The sequence below is a fragment of the Lissotriton helveticus genome, chromosome 6 (assembly GCF_964261635.1).
Source record: "Lissotriton helveticus chromosome 6, aLisHel1.1, whole genome shotgun sequence".
Classification (NCBI taxonomy): Eukaryota; Metazoa; Chordata; class Amphibia; order Caudata; family Salamandridae; genus Lissotriton; species Lissotriton helveticus.
Genome location: NC_136067.1, coordinates 878,525,855 through 878,546,050, shown reverse-complemented (window position 1 = coordinate 878,546,050; position 20,196 = coordinate 878,525,855). Strand labels below are relative to the sequence as shown.

Here is a 20,196-nt window from a genome sequence, read left to right as displayed (position 1 = left end):
GGTGGTAGAGGTATCAGTAACAATAGGCATTATCAAGTAGATATAGCATCATTTTATTGAACAACATATTTATCACAAAAAAAAATTCAAGGAACACCATAAAAGAGTGAATTGGTTCAATATCGGGATTTCAATGCGGAACTTAAAATGTTGCACCTTATTACAGTTTCTTCGCCAATCTGATGCCTATCACTGACCTTGTTTTTGAGATTGTTCGTCTTTCAAAAAAGCATTCTCTTACTGATGTGCTTGTCCGAACAATTTAGATGAAACCAAACAAAATTGAACAGGATTATTTTGGTAAATTTGAATGATTTTCTATTCAAATTCACCACTTATCCTTGGGTTAGTAAGATGTTTCAGCTTTCAGAAAAGGATAACTTGCCGTGAGTGCCCCAGCTTATGTCTCAAACAAATTAAATCTTGCCCCACAGATAAGCCCACAGATTTACTTAATAGAATTACTCTACATGGACCAGCGATATTGTGAGCACAATGCCACTAAATCATCAGTTACTTTGTCACCTTTTCCCACCACAGAATTAGTACCATGCTATGAGGCATTTATGTAGAAAGCATGTTCTCCCCAAGAGGTTTCCGATGACAAATTATCCTTTTTACTCCATCCATTGGCAGGTCGAGTGGAATCCCTAGTAGGGTTTGAACCTGTGACCATAGACTGACGTCCAGATTGCTCAGGGAAATGCACGGTCCACTGGCACACCAAACGCAGCCATAAACAATGCTCGTGTCTATGCCTCTACATGCGCAGGTGAGGAAGTGGTGACTCCACCTGCCTAGCACACCTCTATCTGCACTGGTGTGAAGGAGGTGTATTGTACTGGAGTGAAAGTCGAGCTCAACGACTGACCAGAGAGGGAAGTGCTGACATTACTTCCATGTGTTGTTTGAGCTAACAATTTCAGTGTAATGAGGTGCAAGAAAAAAAAAACCTCCACGGTCACGTGAAATAAAACATACCTTGCCAGTGGTCATCCATACAACACACTTCTCTTTTGCCTTTATCATGGGTTTTCATTTAAGTGTAAGTACTGGGATTGTTGCAGAAAAATACAGCCAGGAGAAAAATACCTACCTGTAGGCCCTGCTTCTGCACATCATCCAGTGATGGAAGGTCAGCAAGGTATTTTTCCAGTGTTTCAACACGATTTTGCTTTTCGCGGTTTTGCTCAGCTTCTTTCTGACATTTCCTCCGGAGGCTGCTAATGTATTTGTCTCTGGTTTTGATCTAATACGAGAGGAACGTCAGTATATTAGATGATCATTGCTATGGGAAGAGATCGCATGAATAGTTTCCAACAGGTTTCACATTGACACGTAAAAGAATATGCCACTTACCAAATAATGCACATTTACCTGTAAACGATGAAAGTGTAACCAAAATAAGCAACGCTAAAAAGCATACACAATCCCTTCCCATTCCTAAGGGTTCTGATGCAAATCAAAGCCAGGCCAAAGACATTTAAACAGAAATCAGCTTACATTTTTTTTGAAGCAAGATGACTCGACAAAGTAAATTTCAAGCCATGGAAGTTGGTTGTGCTATGGACGCACTGAAGTAATACCTTACTAGGAGAACCACCTGCAGTGTATTCCTTCAATCCACTCATTCATTCTCCTGAGGTCCACACAATCAGAATGGAATACCCAACAGTACCACATCAAACTAGGCTGGATATCTTTAGATGCCACTGACAGACAGATGCTGCAAGACACCCTATGGAACTGGATCTCAAGCTGAGAAGTTCTGGCAAGCAAAAGAATTCGAAGAAGAGTTTTGGAGATGTGACTTTTTTCCCCTAGAATAAATCTGGTTGGCATAGGTTACTCCATCACCTGAAAATAGTAAGGTCGACGAGTGAGGTATTAATTGTATTGTGTTCTAAGCCCTAACCAAATCGGTATCAAAGTGTTTCATGGGTTTATATTAATATAATGTCAGAATCAGGAGCTGACAACTTACACACATTTCAGTCTTAAAGACATTAAACCCCCAACCCGGAGACATTCAGCCAGTCAGAAGGCGTAGGCTACAGTCAATAATGACATTTATTTACTGTGTGAACGCCTGATTGTGTATGGTAAGTGGTGCTAGGAGAGCACATCTCTTCATATTGCTGCCTTTTTTTCCCTTCTGTAGCCCAGCTCTCTAGGGGGCTAATACCAGCCTGAACGTGACGACGAGAAGAAATAAGAAGGAAAGCAAGCCTGAGTAAGGTTGAAGGATGCAGCGGAGGAGAGAACAGGCTGCATGGGGATAACAAACAGGATAGAAGTGTAAAACAGGTTGGAAGTACTAGGAAGGGTATAAAAGAGAGGGTGGCAAGTCAGAATGGGAAGAATAAGCTGAAAGGAGAGAAATAACAGGTAGTATAGTTATTGTCATAATGCACACTGGTGTAGGACAATAGCAGCTGTAAAGTACCTTTCGACCTCCTAATTAACATTCATCTCAAGCCTGGACTAGCATGACAGGCAATAAAAATCTCTGGTCTGCTTCAGTTTATTGGCAGAAATGGGTCTTGGATAGCATCCACAAAACCATGTTCAAGTCCAAACAAGCATTTGTAATGCAATCGTTTTCGCCTTTGGGACCTTATATGTATTTAGCTATGCAGCACATTAGCCTGGGTGCTGAAACATCTAATGTTCTTTAACATGGAGGGAAAGTAATCACCAAACTACGTGACATACCAGGTACGGGAACACATGGAGAGAAATATTGCCTTTCAGCGGGAAAGGGTATAGTCCAATGCTCTGTTTTTAATATAAAATCGGGGTCTTCGGTGGTGAGATCACTGAAAATACAAGATTTAAAAATATATATTATTGTCTATGGGTGCTCGTTGAAGACAATTTCTATGGACTGGAATCTAGAGAATGCTAAAGTGATTCTGGTATTTTACTGACCTCTACTGGTCGTTTTTTATCAAGACAGCTAAATAGAGGCAGTTGAACAGAAAAAAAAGCCCCTAAGTGGAAGAAGACAAGTCCTAGGGCTGTTCTCCAGAGCCCACAAAGAACATACACATATAAGTATATACTAAGGTATATACAAAAGGTCTTGAATGCTCGACCTAAGAAGGATGTGGGATTTCATGTCAAGACTAGGAGTAATATACCAAGTACATTTTTTCCCACCCACCCCTGCAAGCAAACAAATATGCATTTGTGCGCAGCTATCCCAAGCAGTACATCACATCAAGGATTTATTTTGAATCCCAAAAATCTAGTGTGTTTAGCTATTCCTGGCGATCAACTTGTGCAAGATGTCTTAAAAGCCCATGTCATGCTCAACATTAATTTAGAACAGGATTCTCGAAAGTCGGTCCTGGAGGGCCAGATCTTTAGCATATCCCTATTTAGATAATTGTAGTTATCTTAAATATATGGCATGGATCCGGACCTCCAGGAGGTACTCTGGACTACCCTGATTTAGAATAGGTGTAACCAGAATGAAGCCAGGTGTGGATGGTCGCTGCTAGCCTGTATAAGGTGCAGGCCACAGAAGTCCTGCTGCTCCAGATGATGATCTCACATTCAGGCTTCGAAGAAACATCTGCATTTTATGTTCCATACCTTGGGTTGGAGTGTGTGCAATCCCAACCATACTTTTTCTAGTGTTTGGATGGCTCTGTTGATCGAGTCCGAGTTGCCATTTGTATTTGCACTGTGGCACCTATGAAGCAGTGACATCGCTCTACAGCTGCACGCATGGCGCTGTTGCTTTCCAGTGCATGCCCACTGCTCCCCACAGGTGTCCACTTCTAGGATTAACATCATCTGCATTTTTAGTGACACACAAGAGGTCTGTACAGCTTAAATGGGAAACAAGAGAATTTGTACTGGAAATGATACGTTGTCCGTATTTGTAAAATTGTCAAGGCTTGGTCTGGCATTGCACAAAGTCTATGAGGTATGTTGCGTTGGGGGAGGTCACCAACACATTAAATTAGCATTTGCAGTCTTTCACTTGTTCACTGTCTCCGGCCCCCACACATATGGGTGCTATTGCCCTTCGATTCCCAAGGGTATTATTGTGATGCATGTTAAGTAGTTTTCCACCACTTGCCTGAAAACTACAGTTCTGCCTCTCCATATTTTTTTTTAATTCTTCATAGAAAATTGTTTTTGAAAAACTTCAGATCTTGTGAGAAAACAAGCTATTAAGCCAAGCCAAAGTGAATTAATCTGGGATTTCCACAGCACCATACCGGCTTGTTCTCTAATAAAATTGAAAATTCCTCTGATCAGAAGCCAAGAAGTTGAAAGGATTTGTTACTAGCAATATTGATGAAGTTACTGTGTGTGGCCCTGCAAGAAAGACACAGCGTAGAGACTTAAGAAGTATTGTAGAACTAGTGCCTAGAGAGCCCTGCAGAGGCATGTTGGAAAAGGGTTCCTTAGTTCTCTAGTGTTCGTACTGTTTTATGAGAAAATGAATAAAGACACCAATGCGTCTGTAAAAAAGTAGATTTTAAGGGACAGCCTAGGAGAAATAACATATGATTTAATTAGTACTTTTATTAATTGGTACATATCGATTTACTACAGCTAAAAGTCCCCAAGGCTTCATTCAGGATACTTGCCTCTGATGAATGATTTTCGAACTATCTAATAGAAAATGTATACACGTTTGAAGCAGCAAACCCGATGCAGGGTGTGTGAGTAAAGAGCACTATGTTTGCCTATAATGCATAGGATAAGAAGGATTTTCAAAGTCAAAGTTTCTGCTATGAATACAAAAAAAAAGAAAAGAGTGTGCAGGGGCTTAGGCTACTTGTCTATTAAGTAACGCTGGTTTCGTGGGAAAATGTTTTTACCCAGAGACAGGCTAGCCCTGAGAGAGTTCTCTGCATCTGGTTTACGCTCAAAGACAATAAATCTGAGGAAATTATCATTCTACTCTAAGAATATATTGAAACAGGACGCCTGCTGGGACTCGAAGGCTGTGCCCTTGATTTACCAACTGGTACTTTAAAGGTGGGCGATCCTAAAAAATAGCAGAGAGAGCCGATCCGGGAGTCTGGCTCGTATCTTAGAGCCCTGAAAATATTGCTTAGTTGAATCCTACAACAAACATCACCTGAAATATGGAAAAGTCTCTTCAAAATTAAAAAAAAGTGTACTTCTTACGTCACAATATAGCACAGCCCTGAGAAGTGCTTAATTAAAAGTCATAGTTTTTAAACCTGAATTATCCGTAAACTAAGAGGCAACACAGTTGCCATGTAAACCCTGTACGGGGTCCATATTATTATAGAGCAACATTGTAGTCTATTAAATGAAACACCATATATAGGTTTATGTGTAAATGGTATCCAGACTCACGTTTGAACGTTCTTTCATGCGCGATAATGAAGAGAAAGTTTTGGTGAAATAAAATATTTGTCTAAAATTGCACAATTTAAGTAAGGAAGCCGCAATTGTACAAGGTTTTACTTTGTACAAATCAGCCAGTACGATTATCTGTATTTCCTTGCGTTAACGCTTTGTTTTTACCTCTTTTTGCTTTTTTCTGCACTTTTTATATAGCGCAAACTCGACCTGAAGACACTGGAGCGCTTTACCTGAGCACCAGTTATTATATTACACGAGGTCATCATTCATTGCTTATAGGGATTGGGGAGGGGGGCGGGGGGGTGATAAAGTGGGTTGTCCACAATCACAGGATGTTGAGCCCAGACTAGAACCGGGTTCCTCAGTTCGAAAGTTGGCAGCTCTTGCCCTAACCCCCACATCCAGATTACAGGTAGAAGCAGTGGTTAATTTGTAACAAAGTAAGTCCCAGGGCTCTTGTCAGGGGAAGCCTGCATCAGCCCATTTCTCCCGTTAGCGCTGCCTAAAACAGAAACAACTACTAACGGTGAAAGTGGGGAGATGATGCAACATAATGGCCAGAGCTGCTGACTTCGGAGCTGGGGAACCAGATTTGAATCTCGCGGTAGCTCAATATCCTGTGATTCTGGGCAAATCACCTAATCTCCCTGTGCCTGCCATAAATGAATGTGTCCTTAACTGGGGCTCATAAAAAGCGTTGGTGTTGATGATTAAGTGCCGGTACTGAGCACCGGAAACCACCATCTCAAAATAAGCACTGGGTAGAAGCTACATGAAAGCTTGGCTCATTATGGGCTCGAGGTTCCAACAGGAATTTGAGTTCAGCCAGAGTCAGGCTTCAGGCTCGAGCTTTCAGTAGCCAGTCCTTGGCTACTATTAACAACTTGAATGCTTCAAAGAGAACATACTCGAATGCTTTGTCTTCCAAACCAACACGATTTCAAGTATAAGTGATGGCAGGATTGAGCCTCGTTCTGGAGTCAGGGCTTGCTGAATTCATAATCTCTTCGCTATCTACTCAAATTCACTGCACATTTTTGCTTGCCTCATTTTGAAGTGCGCATGGCATTACTGTAACATGCAGCTTGTCTGAGCGCTTGGAACGATTAGTTTATACGCTTTTTGTACATAAACAATTGACATTACCTCCGTTTTTTTATTGCAATTTTGCCAATAATTTATTATAATTACTGTAATTCCATGTTCATCAGTCTATCCAAATGAAAAAATGAACATTTGAAGGGAAAGTAGACATCTTCAACCCTAGCCACATTCCCGGTGTCCTCTCTTTGTTACTACAAGTAGCTTTCTAGAGCTTCATTTTATAAAATTGGGTTGCACTAACCAGCATGTAGCCACGTACTCCATATGCCTCAGGTAGCCTACAGGCCTATAACCACTCAAGTGTGCCAAGATGGCTTCCAATGGAACAACACGGCTCTTCTGCAGGGTCTTGCCGAGCACTAGTTCATGAAAAACTTATACCCTGAACCAAGATGCAAGACTGCTTAAAAAAGGATTTGGAAGAAATGCCATCTTTGCCATTTCCCCTTCATGGCCATGCCTTAAGTAGTCCAGTTGGTCAAAAACACTATATCGTACAAAGGAGGTTTAAAATCTCCTTTTATGCATTAATCATACATTGATTTCTAAGCAAAACAAGATCTAGTTTTTGTTTTCTCTAGCTGGTGTTCCACCAGTCTTCCTTTCTTTTTGCTGATCTACTTTCTTCAGTTTTAGGATTTCATCCTTCTGCTATGTTGCCTCCTTTCTCCCGATACAGGTTTATTTGGAAGTTGTCAATGTTTACTGCCTGATGATGGCAATTCTCAGCTGCATGAGTCGAATAGGTTTTGGGGGAAGGCCCACAATTCACCAGTATGCAGATGATACCTAAATGTGAATAAGAATCACCTTCAATAAGAATTCTCAGATGATACAAGGTTGCTCCAATTCACTTACACATACGGCATGTTTCGTGCAGGACCACAAGAACAGGCAAAGTTAGAGGGGGGGGGGGGGGTCGAGGACATTTTATGTGCTAATAACATTGGTGCTGTTTAAGGAATCTGCATGACATTTTGCCACTAGTAATCTGAGCCCAGTGCAGGGATCTCTGGTTTCATGAAAACTTAACAAAAGGGGTTCAAAGATAATTGAATCTGCTAATAGCTTTGGCAAAATGCCACTATCTTCACAACACTTGACAGGCATATAGCAAGTTTAGCTTACTTATAAGGTTTGGATTTTCATGCAAATCGACTAAAGGGAACACAGTAACTGAGAGTGGGAGGGGGCGGGGGATTTTGACGGTGCTTAATAAAGCAGTATGAAGTTTTCCAGACGGTTAGCAAGGTAAGTCAAGTGGAAGGATTCAAGGTTTCAAAGCGATTCCAAGTGGGTTGGAGTCGTGAGGGAGGGGAGGTTAAAGGTTGAAGAGACGGGAGAAAGAGTGGTCAAAAATCTTTCATTTGCTAACATTGGAGCCATTTCCTTGATAAGCACGAAATATAGTAGATGCATGCATGTTTCACTCATTTATGATATACTGAGTTTCATGAAGATCTGTCAACGAAGGCATGGTTGAGGAGCAGGGGAAGGCAAAAAGCGTCTATTTGCTAATAACTTTGGCACCGTTGGAAAAATTCATAAGGAATTTGCGTGTAGTGTTCCGCTGCTATGAGACACTAGGCCCATCGCAGGGATTCTAGGTTCCATGCAGAATTTGAATGAAGGCTGAGTTACCAGAACTAGGTGTAACTTGCAAATAGCAGGAGCAGCTGGCAAATGGCCACATGGAAGGTTGGTTGCCTGTGGCAAATCATCACTACACACAACTCAAGGCTACAGCAGCGGTGGTAGACCACACGGTGTTTGAGCAGGGACTGCATTTAACCCCGACGGTACACAGCTGAAGTCCATGTGGTTGAGGGGTAGAATATAACATGATAGAGGGGTATTATTATTCACCACCACACCTCTCACACCCCACATTGATCCACACAACCACCAGTAAAAATCGTTTCCCATTCCATCTGAAAAAACACAGTGAATAGGAAGTTATTGTTCACTTTAGTCACAACCATAAAATAGTTTTACAAACCCTCTGAAAGTCACTTACAAATATAGTTAGCCATAGCTCATTCACCTGCAATGAAAACTAGAATAAGCACATACAATGTAATGCTTCTGATCTCACATTTTTTAGAACAAACTTCATACTAGATCTTTAAATTGCAACACATAACAGAAAGACTTTATTCATATTTTATGTCATGTCGCTAGTGAGATCATTTATGCCATTTTTGAAGCCACTGGTTATATTAACGGTGAGGTCATGAGCATTCCTTTTGGTGAGTTATGGTTTGTGGGTCTAACACCTTTTAGTGGGTTTCTGTTGTTGTGTATCCATAACTACAATTTAAATATAGTTTTTAAGATTATATATATATCTATATATGTGTGTATATAAATATATATATACATATATGTGTGTGTATGTGTGTGTATATATGTGTGTGTGTATATATATATATATATATATATATATGCATTTCAATTCTTGTCTGTCCGCTGCTTAATATGCGACTACGCCCTGACCCATACTGATTCCAACATGCTTAAACAAAGTAGCTATTTTTACCATCATTTGGGATGTTAAGGGGTCAGTCAGTTGGCCAATGTGGCTATGCTGTGCAATTCACGTCACAAAATGAATTTCAGCATGGCCAGTGCGGTTCTCATGCTTTTGTGATATACAAATTGTGCACAGTATGGAGCACACTATGGAGCAAGTGACCCTTTTCTTTACTAGCACTTAAAGACTCTATAAGCACATTTCTGTTTAGATTAGTCATCTTGAATAGGAATGGGTGAAAACACATAGTTTTTTCCCCCCCAAGAAGTTCCCTGAAATTCCACGAAAATTTCACAAAATAAAAATATTAAGGCAAAATGTGGTTTGCCGTATCTTGAGTATCTTTTTTCACTCAAGAATGCATTTCGGGTAAAAAAAAAAGTCTTGTGAGACTGACTTAAGAGTATGGTTCAAGCAAAAAATGTCTCTTGGCTAGAATTTATATGTGGGAACGAGTCTTGCATGCAAAATTACAGGAAATTGTGAAATACAAAAAGTCAAATATTTTGGGAATTTCACGTAATAAATTCAGAAACTATGCAAATTTGGCAGGCTCAATTACAATTTCTCCCATGCCAAAACGTCCCCTACAACTCAGAACACATCTTGATGCCAAGTAAAACTTAAGTGACACAACAATAGAATCTCTCCAGTCATCATCAATCGATGCACTGGAGTATTTGAAAACCCCTGCCTTTTTTCTGATCAAACTAATTGAAAACTTCACACCAATGCTAATTTGCTTCTTTGTTCGCACATGGAAAGGCTTCAGCGGATGAGCTGAAATATTCAAGCCCCACAGCCCAGGCTTGACGGTTGCAAACTCCAGTATCAATGTATGGAAGAGATTAATAACAATAGTACAGGAATGGGGAGAGCGTGATTTGTTTTCAGTGTGGAAGATCAATGTGACGCGCCGCTAAGGATTCCAGCACGCTGGCTACGTCACTCAGACCCAGGAGGCTGCAGCTGCTGTGGTCTGTGAGTCCGCCCGCTTACACTGGAGACTAACACTAATCCGCAGCACCGTCCGCGACATGCTATAAAACAGCCCCCATTAAAATAAAGTCCAGCTTTAAAGTGACCTTTTGTGTCTGACCTTGAAATGTGCATAGAGGGGCTGCACCTGCCTCTGCCCTTATTGATCTATTTCCAATGTGGTCGTTTTTACAATTCTAGTGGAGAGGTCTGTGAACAGGAAGGGCCCAAAGTGACAAATATGTGACCAAGTTACCATCGAAGTAGCTCATAGACATAGAAACTTGGCCAATGGCAAGCCAAACTGTCCAATTAAAATATTTTGTGAAATGGATGTTTCTAAGCATATCTGGGAAATAACGCAAGTCTGGCTAACTGCAGATTCTTTTTTTTTTTTATTTTTTTTTTAAGGCCCAGATGTAAAGGACAGCCATGTCAAAGGGACAATTCAAAATTCCTAAATAAAAAATAATAAGATATTATGGCAACAGGAAAAGTCCAATAATAAAATGGCGTCACATCCTGAAAGAGTAGAGAGTGACTGAAGGGCCCTGTCAGTATATAATGAACCCTAAGGCCAGCTAGGTACCGCTTGTATTTAAGTGCAATTTACACCTTGTATTCTATGAACAAGAAGTGAGAAAATACAATTTCTCAACACAGATTCGCTGTAGATTTCCCTCACAAAAATCACTGGAAAAACCAGTTCATAATGGTTAACTACCTAACAATTTGTATAGCCCAGCAGTAATTTCAGACAAGAAACAAAGGTGACTTTCTCCTACGCTGTCAGCCTCATTGGTTGGCATAAATACAGGTTGTGCTACTATAAAAATCACAACTGTGTTAGGAAAAATTGGGATATTGATGTCAAATTTATTACCAATCAAGACACAAGCAAATGCTCTATTAAAGAGGTATAAACACTATAAAACTGAGTTTTTAAATTTCCATGGCTAAAATTTAGAAACTGCATATATATATAAAAAAATAGGATATTTTCACAAAGACAAGGCATTTATTGCATAGACTCAATAAATAAAAGTACCCCAAATTCATTGCAGGAGGGCAATTCTGGTCTAAAAGACCATACCAGAGCGCCTCCAGCAGGGAGACATCAACTTCCACATACATGCACCAAATGGGGGTGGCCTGAACATGTCACTTCACTCATGCCATAAAAAAACTTTGCGTCAGATTTGCTTAGCTTGCGCCCTAGATTGCATCACTGGTCGGAGCAACGCCTTACCTTCTCTTCCAGTTTAGTGATCTCCTCCTTGGACTTGCTTGTGCTTTGCTTGATGAACTCGCTGAGCTTCAGAACCTCCATCTCTGCAGAGGCCAGCTGTTCAAGCTCTCCTCTTTCACACGCCCGTGGCCTTGGGCACTCTGCAAGGGGACTGTGAAGTGGACTGCTTTCAAACTGTGCTTCCTAGAAAGAGATGAAGGGACAGCATTGGCAATCGGGAGCCAAGACAAAAACAGAACTGAGATCTGAACATGTAAAATACTACTTCCTGACCTGGCAAAAGAACCGTGATACTCAAGTTAGAAGTCTAACTGTGCCAAATTTAGTAAGAATAGAAGTGCATGCAAGGATGAGTGGAGAATTCAGAACAACAATCACACATACACAAACAAACTAGTGTATGTTCACACCACACAAAAACAAAATGGCTAAATATTTTGCTATTAAGTTGATCTAGGCTCTCAAAAATACAACAAGCATTTGCAATGCTATCGGTCTCACATTTACACGAGTTTGAGCTATTGGCATTGTAAATGACAATGCCTTTTATATATGTTTGGTTTTTAAAATATAAATAAAAGACATTGTCATTTACAATGCTAATAGCTTAAACTTTCACAAAAGCGAGACCTATTGCATTGCAAATGCTTGTTTTAATTACTTATATCATTTGTATATAAGTGATGAATATGAATCACATATGAATTTAGTTTGGTGGACGTCAAGGGATTGTTCTCCAAATCTAAGAGGTTAATAGTGTTACAAGCGATCTTCGCCCTTTTCTGTTCAAACAGGATCTCTGGCTTCCATTTACTGGGAAGCTTCGGGGATGCTCCAATGGGCATTGTGCCCCCTCGGTGACGATCAATTCCCTCCCTACAATAATGAAGATATAGGCCCACCTACCATGAGCTTGCATTAAGATTTCTCTGGCAGGTACCCGCAAAATGACATATGTTGGAATTCTCCCGCTATTTTGGAATATTGGAATTACTTTTGGAAGCACTTAAGGGGGGCCCCATTACGTTTCCTTCGGGACCACTCTACATGTTTTGCAAATATGATTGAATCCTTACAATTCGGACAACATAATAAATATTAATTGTCTAGGCTGCAACCGCGGTTGGATTTATGTCCTGATGAAGACCCGCATGCAGAGGTAGAAATTACCCTCATCGCGGAAGAGGGTTCGAAACATTGACAATCTTTTCTTTTGGCCTGGAATACAACTCACTGGACCTGTTAACATTTAGGATGATGCATTTCTGAATATATGGTATCATTCTCATTAGAGGCCATCAAAGGAATAGACTATTTCATTGATACTGTATACAGGCCTAACATTCAGGGCTTGAACAATCCACTCGCATTTGCGAGTAATATTAAATTAAAGCGAGCTATGTTTAGGTCTTACTCGCCTTTTCTGGCGAGTAGGAAGGAAGACTGACATTTCACCTCTGTCTCTGAAAGCATAGCAAATGTGACAAGATAGCAAGATTTAAAGGCATCTTTATTGCTCATAAAGAGAATAAGCAATACAAATGCCTTTAAATCTTGTTAACTTGTCACATTTGCTCAGAGAACAAGTGCATTACAATTAGGTCGAGTAGATTTTTGAAGTTACTAGACCTGCAGGTCCAGTTAGAATTTTTTGATTTTTCGAGCGCTGACATTGGTTTGGTTAATCAATAACTCAGTCCAACCTATGTTATATATAAAAAATAGGGTATTTTTGTTTTTAGTCCCCCCCCCCCAATTCCTCTTATCCTTTTTTCATTCACAATGCACATGAGCACTTTCTTTTCACTCTCTTTCTGACAACAGTCAACTGTCAAAATGACTTATTGAATATGGGTTGTTCATAAAGATTAAATAAACAAAGATTTTTTCTATCTGAAACAGTTTTCTTTGGTCTTTCTCTCTGCAATATTACTCGAAGCACAGAATAACTTGATAATAACCATTTAGAATGAATGTTCTAGTCCTTTGCACCCTTTGTGGACATGAAAAGATATGTAAGGACAGAGCGCTGTTTTGCCTGAATTAGTTGCCAGGTCGTAACGCTTTCTGGGATAACCCCATTCGTTTGTAATGGAAGCGATCTCATGTAGGCATGTCTCAGTAAAAAATTACGATAGCATTTTTAAAATTAAAAATGAGATGTAAAATTTCAGGATGCAGGCAGGTGGCGGGTGTCAATTCAACTAAACATTCAAGCACTCTGGCTAGGTTAGCTGGTTAGCCAGCTAGGTTTGGCTGTGGTAGCATCAGTGTGGGGGTCCAGAAACATATGTTCTTTGGTTATGATCCTACCTGTACCTAGTAGAATGAACCCTCTTCCCCTTCAGCTATTTCGGCATTGCTTGTTTTTTTATTGTAAACATCCATTAATCAATACAGGAAGAACCATCAATGCCTGGTGAGTAGTGCCCTGGTATCTGTGAATACTAAGAAAGAAGCACTTAATACAAAAATGGTGGATATGTTGATTGCGGTTTTTATCAGACAGAAACCTCCGATAAAATAAGTTGAACTGGTGAAGCAGTAAGGTGAAAGGATGCATGAGTATCAAAGTTAAGAAATAAAGGTTTGCATAGCTTGAGTACCATGTTCCTTTGTTTCTCTTTTTGACTCTGTTGCCCAAAAACGTGGCTGCTAACAGGGGCATACAGATGGCCTTATGTGCTACTCAGTAATGCTGCACTGCAGCTGGATTTCCAGCAAAGTAACACACAACATTTTGCTATGTTGATAGAAAAATGAGTCAGTAGTAGGACGGTATGGTGACGGCAACCACACAGAAGCTGGTAATTTGTTACACAGAGCTGGGGTGGAGGGGTAACAGGGTCTTGCTGTCACGGTTTTCATCACTGTCGCTTTGCTCCCACCATCGTCCCTACTTCCAGGCCGCAGGTTACAAAGAAAGGTCAGACATGCATGGGAAATGGAGCAGCAACAGTGTCGAAGGCTGGAGCAGCAAAGCCACAGGTGAATGAAGAGGACTTTTGCAGCAGGATCTCAGAAGGATTAGATCCCAGATTGGTATTGAGATAAGGGTGGTAGAGACAGACCACTAGGGTGCCACAGTAATCTGCTCTGTTCCGAGACAGACACCATGAAGGCAACTCAGTCTCTCCCACTTTAGATCTCTGACTGAGGCTGCCATGTTAGAAACGGTCGGTCTTGTTACTCATATTGCAGTATGGCACTCTTGACTCTTTATAGGGAGGTTTTTACATCAACATTTTTCATTTAGCGGGTACAAAAAGGAGCTCCCCCAAAGTACTGCTAGTTTGTGCCCCCTCACACAGCCGTGGGCAAAGATATGAAGTCATTCTTGTAGCTTCGCATCACTTTGATGAGACATTAAGAGGATGCGCCTGCAGCTGTCTATGTGACACAGCGAGACATCTTCCAGCACCCAGAGACCTTTGATGCCCCCGTGCAGCGTGTTAAGTGTGGGGGGGGGGCAGGGTCCTGATGCGACCCCCGCTACAGAAGGTGCCTGGTGCGGATTGAACCCAAAGAGAAGAAGGGAGCATCAGTCCCGTGCAGCCAACCCAGCACAGGGGGGTCGGGGGCCTGCAGGAAAGAAACAAACACAAAACAAACTGAAAGAGAAGCACCCCTACCTTGAGCACTGCTGTGGAGGGGTGGGAGGATGGGCGCACCTCCAGGGCCGTGCCCACCCTGCAGCCTGGAAGAGGGGGAGGCACCGCTGTAAGAGACAGATGCAGCAGGTACCAAGCTGCGGGCCTTGCACATCTCCTGTCCTGCGTGCGTGTAGACAGGGAGGGAGGGGGAGAGAGGGAGCCAGCTGAGCAAAATGCACGTGAACATCTCCTATTCACGCGCGCGTCCACATTTCCAGTCCGTCTCTTGCGCGTGCCCATCTCTTGTCTCGCATGAGAGGCAACTCAGTAACAATACTTCTCGCTGGCAGCAGCGCTTCGCGCTGCGTTCGCCAGACCTAAAAATGGTTATTATATGTCAAAGCAGTAGCTTCCTTTTGGGGGAAAAAGTCAACACAACTGAAAGAACTGACTTGAGTTCTATGGGGAAAAAATGTGGGGTGCTTGAGTTTTTACACCCGTAGAATAAAATTAGAAGATGGTTCACTTATTACTAACATTTTGGAAAACGCCCAGTGTTTAAATATAATGAAAGCACATTACGTCCAGTTTTATACTGAGCACAAGTCACAGAACAGTTGTCGGCGATTTAGTCTGTTCAAATTCGGGGCCCATAAAGCTGTATGGGATGAAGAAAAATCCATAACTGAGGCTAGTCATCAAATTAATACATTTGAATAACTTGAAGCACATCAGGCTCCACAAGAAAGACAACGTTTTCAAACCATAGCATAGAGGTTTATTAAAGGATAAATAGTTTACGGGCTCAAAAACATCAAATCAGTAATCAATAAATGAATGCAGTATTCAATATGAAGCTCAAATCAATCAAAGTCAAATAAGTAAAAGGACTTTTTTTTTTAAAGTGCTCTCAAAAGAAAAAGTTAAGTAAATCAGTACTCCGATAAAGATAGCACCTACTCTGCTCTAAGCGGTCTCGAAGTGGACAAAAGCATGTCTCAATGCATTCTGGAAAAGTTCTGCTCTGCACTTGTTTAAATCACACAATGTTAACAATTGCTACACCTACAAATGGCTCCCATAAAATGCTCCGATCAGGTTAAGGTGCATAGATACAATCTAAGCCTCAGTTTCTCAGGATCCTACACAATGATGGTTCTCTAAAATTCCTTTAAACTTACAGTTAACTGTAAAAAACGAGATACACTGGACCAGCCTGTAGATGTAGTGTAGTAGCTAAATAATACTTTTTCAATTATCACTAAGGAAATTATTTCACGTAAGAAAGTCATTAAAGACTTATAACATTTGTAATTCTGAGTTCAGCTTCTCATAAAATAAAATACACAAGTGACATGAAACAAGATGGTTCCCAACGCTAGCCATACAAAACAAAGGCATACATTAGCTACGGTAAATCTAAACATGATTAATACACTGATAACAGCTTTTGTGTGATTACATGTTAATATTGATACAAACAAAAAATAATTAACATGGAAAACCCCTTTCACGCTTATTATTAGCACAAAATGTAACTGTTGTGAAAGATTGGTTGAAACAGGTGGCATCCCATGCATTGCTGAATACACTAAAAGTGAAGAAATTAAACATGGAATGAGCAATGAATCCCTCACAGAGAACCTCATGGTTTGCTGATGAAACCATACAGGATGTAACACAACGTTAGGTAAAATACCTCTATAATTGACATTACTGAAGAAATAACCAATTCACCGTATCACACCAATCAAAATATCATTTATAAAAGCGAAAACTTACAAAAGAGAAAAAAAAATTCTCTGTCTCTCATCAAATAATTACTCCTGTTTTTCCTGCTATGTTGAGTCTGGATTTAGAATTGGGGTCTGCAAATTCCTGAAGTAAGGAATCTTTTCTTTCTTTTGGTTATTTCTGGGTTTGATAAAACCACAAGAGGGTAATGGGGAGACACCTCAGTGCATGTCCTCCAAGTAAACTACACTAACAAAGATGCTAAAAGGGAAATAGAAGAAAAGCATGACCACTGTCATGATGCGTCCTTAGTCCTACACTAAAGAAAGTAACACACCCAGTTGGTAGAAACAGGAATCTATTGCTTAAAGGACAGAATCCTTCACCCACCCAAGTGGGGCATGCTTTATTAGCAGCCCCTTTCTCACACTGATGTAATAGAACTTCAGTATAGGCTCCTACCCTGATAAGTCAGGGGAGCTGTTGGGCTTGGCCCTTTCTGCAGGGTCATCCCCAAACGTTTTGCCTTCACTCCTCCTATTTTTCCTCAATTGGTTTTTGGTGGCCTTAAGATTCTGTGAAATTAACAAGTGCTAAAGTGCTTGTGCTCTCATCTTTTAACATGCTAGAATTGGCTCATACCCAACTTGGATATTTAATCTACCTGCAAGTCCCTAGTAAAGTGTGTAATAAGGTGGTAATAAGTGGTATGGCTGGTAGGCCTTACCATGTAATATTGGCACGATGCCCAAAAGTGGACCTCAAATTCACACTAGTAATCTCTTCTCTCAATCCTGGTAGAGTGGCAAAGAGCAGACAGGCTTACTTGGAGGAACATATGTAAAGCATTTTACAGTATGATCGACACGACTCAAAAGAAATCAGACACCAATTTACAAAAATAGAGCTTATTTTTATTTAAATTATGACACCAAAATGAAATCAATACAAGACTCTTAACCGGAGTTACTGACTTTAAAGTGTTCAAGAAATTAAAACTTTGTAGAGCTGTCAAACTTTACCATTGCGGTCAATGGGGAAAATCTCAGGTGACACTTGGTCACTTGCAGGGTGAGTTCAACTGAGCCCACTTGTAATTAAGGTCTTGCGGATCCACAGACCAAGCCTCGACAGTCAGAACAATTTTACCTTGCCCAAGGAGTCCAGGGTGCAGAGGTGACTTGGCTGTCCGTGGTGCTGAATGGAAGCAGCAGGAGCTGTCAAAAACAACACGACCACAATGTGCTTGCAGGTTGAGTTTAGAGGAGCCCCTGGAGGTGAACCTTGGAGGGGTCCCTGGACCAGGAATCACCAGGCAGAAAAGCTCTGCCTAGCTCTGGCATCTCGGGTGCAGAGGTATACCCGGCTATCCGTGGTGCTTAACAGGACTGCAAATGCTGACTTTACCAGGCGTGCCAACAAAGTCTTCTTTGGAATGCAAGAACTCGATAACTGCACAACAGGAGTGGTGGGGGAACGATGCAGAAGGTTGCCTCCAAGTGGGGAGTCGAGTGAAGCAGTTAGTAGTCAGCTTGACCACCAACAAGCGTTGGTCCCGGCAAACGGTCACAGCTGGGTCAATCTTCTTCCAGAGGTCCTGGGAACAATGAAGGGGGCTGAGACTCGGTGAGGTTCAGGACTACTCATCCCAGAAGGCACCTGGCTAGTGTAAATAAACAAGAAGAATCCTACTTCCAGTGTGCACCACAAGGATGGGGAACACTCAGTGTTGTGTAAAATACCCCTCACACACCAACAGGCCCCTTGGTGTCATGCTTCATCATCGGGGTCTTCGCACCCCGCTAAAGGGATGCGGCACGCTACGACCTGCGACTACGCGGGAGCGTTGACAAGAATTGACTATGTGTGGTGTGTGTTGAGTGCATGTGAGGGGATTAATGTGAGTGAAGGGTGTAGTGAAAAATTAAAAAGTACCTGGCTAGTGGGTGGTGCGAAAAAACTTTATTCCGTACCCCTAGCTGGTGCTATTAAAAAGATGTGCAAAAAAGCGAGGTTAGTTGTCTTAATTAGGGACAAAACCTCTGGTGTGCGTCGACATGTTTCGGAACTGGTGTTCCTTCTTCAGGACGGGGCACAACTTCCCAACCCTACTCACGTATTCCTATAAAAAAGTGTTATCTTAATTATCTTTTTACTAAAAAGTGATAACAATCTCACAAAGGCTAACAATGTGCCTACAGCGTTATCTTTGGTTCATGCAATTGCATGCCCTGAAAAAAAGAGAAAAACTCAATTTAGTTTGGTTACCATATAGGACTGGCTCAGACAGGTGCAGTCACCTGGAGCCCCAAACAGTTAAATTAACCTGTAAAAAAGAGGGACATACATGACACACAACATACAAGACACATTTAAGGTTTTTTATATTAGTTCTTTTTGGACATACTCATGGTCACTGTTGTATATTGCGTCATGAGCATATCCAGAACATCAAGGTAGCTAGGTGGATCCACAATCTGTGAGGGTAAAGAAGTGGTTTCAGTGTTGTTACTCCTTTTACTCACTGTTTGACTCCACGCTAGATCTGGATATCTGAGAGTTGCTTTTGTGTGTAATATACTCACGAAATCCGCATAAATTGGCCTCCTTCTACCACCCTGTGCTGCTCCGCTGTAAATGCGTTAGCGAGCGACATTGCGGTATATATTGGGGATTTAGGTGTTGTCTCATTCGTTAATTGGCGGAAGTCGGAAGATGGCCATATAAGGGACATCCGTATCCCCGCCTATCGTATACATGTTCACGGTCTCAATGTAACATATATCCTTTTCTCATTCGTTAATTACCGGTTTTTTTTGGCAGACCAAATAAGGAGTATCCGCTTCCCTGCCTATCGCGCGCCCGGACATGAGTTCCTGTTGACAAGGGTCCTTCTGGGCATGCCTGGTTATTGAGCTTTTCGAAGAGCACGCGCATGCGCATATCGTATTCGCTGCGCCTTGGTTTACTAGTTACCGGCTGTTCATGACTCAGTACCTTCGTAACAAAATGGCACCACCTGGCCTAATTGTTAAAAATGAACCACTCATTTTCCAAAACGATTTAATTTTTGAGAAAGAGTGGTCATTGATCTCTTGGCACTGTTCAAGAGACTGGTTAGTACTCATAATTAAGACAGCTACCAGGATTACACAGGAACTCAAAATTGAAATAAACAAAATAGAGGTCCAACTGAAAACATACATTCCACCAGAAGAGTTGAAAACTAGACTCGAGGAATTAAACCAACAAATGACTGACTTCGAGTTCACTCTGAAACAGAGTAAAACTAATAAATTAACTAAAGATGTGGCAAAGTTTACCCCCGAAAATGCATATCCATACACGAAGGTGGATTATGTCTCCAAAAGCACCTACAGCGACGCGGATAGCGACACTTCTGATAATGGCTCCTCAGGTTCCAATTCAAGCGGGAACAGAGGAAACAGACAACGCAGAGGAGGTTGGAGACAAAGGAGACAGCAGTTCCCTAGACAAAGGGGATGGCGTGGGTACCAACCACAAAATCAATTCCCACAATTTATGGGCCCACCACAATTCAACCCTTTTCAGTTTGGACCAATGTGGAATCAAGAATACAGCGATGGTTACTATGGCCAGCAACAACCATATGGAGGGCCACA

General features: G+C 41.4%; 1 protein-coding gene across 2 annotated transcripts in view; it reads right to left on the bottom strand.

Moving 5' to 3' along the window:
• Positions 1-20,196, bottom strand: part of CEP85L (centrosomal protein 85L) — a 519,352-nt gene that overhangs the window by 78,333 nt on the left and 420,823 nt on the right. For both annotated transcript variants that reach the window (XM_078648480.1, XM_078648481.1), the window contains exons 6-7: positions 11,226-11,408; positions 1,097-1,249 (exon numbers count right to left, since the gene is read on the bottom strand). In XM_078648480.1, the coding sequence (XP_078504606.1) occupies positions 1,097-1,249; positions 11,226-11,408 (336 nt within the window). The remainder of the gene's footprint in view (positions 1-1,096; positions 1,250-11,225; positions 11,409-20,196) is intronic.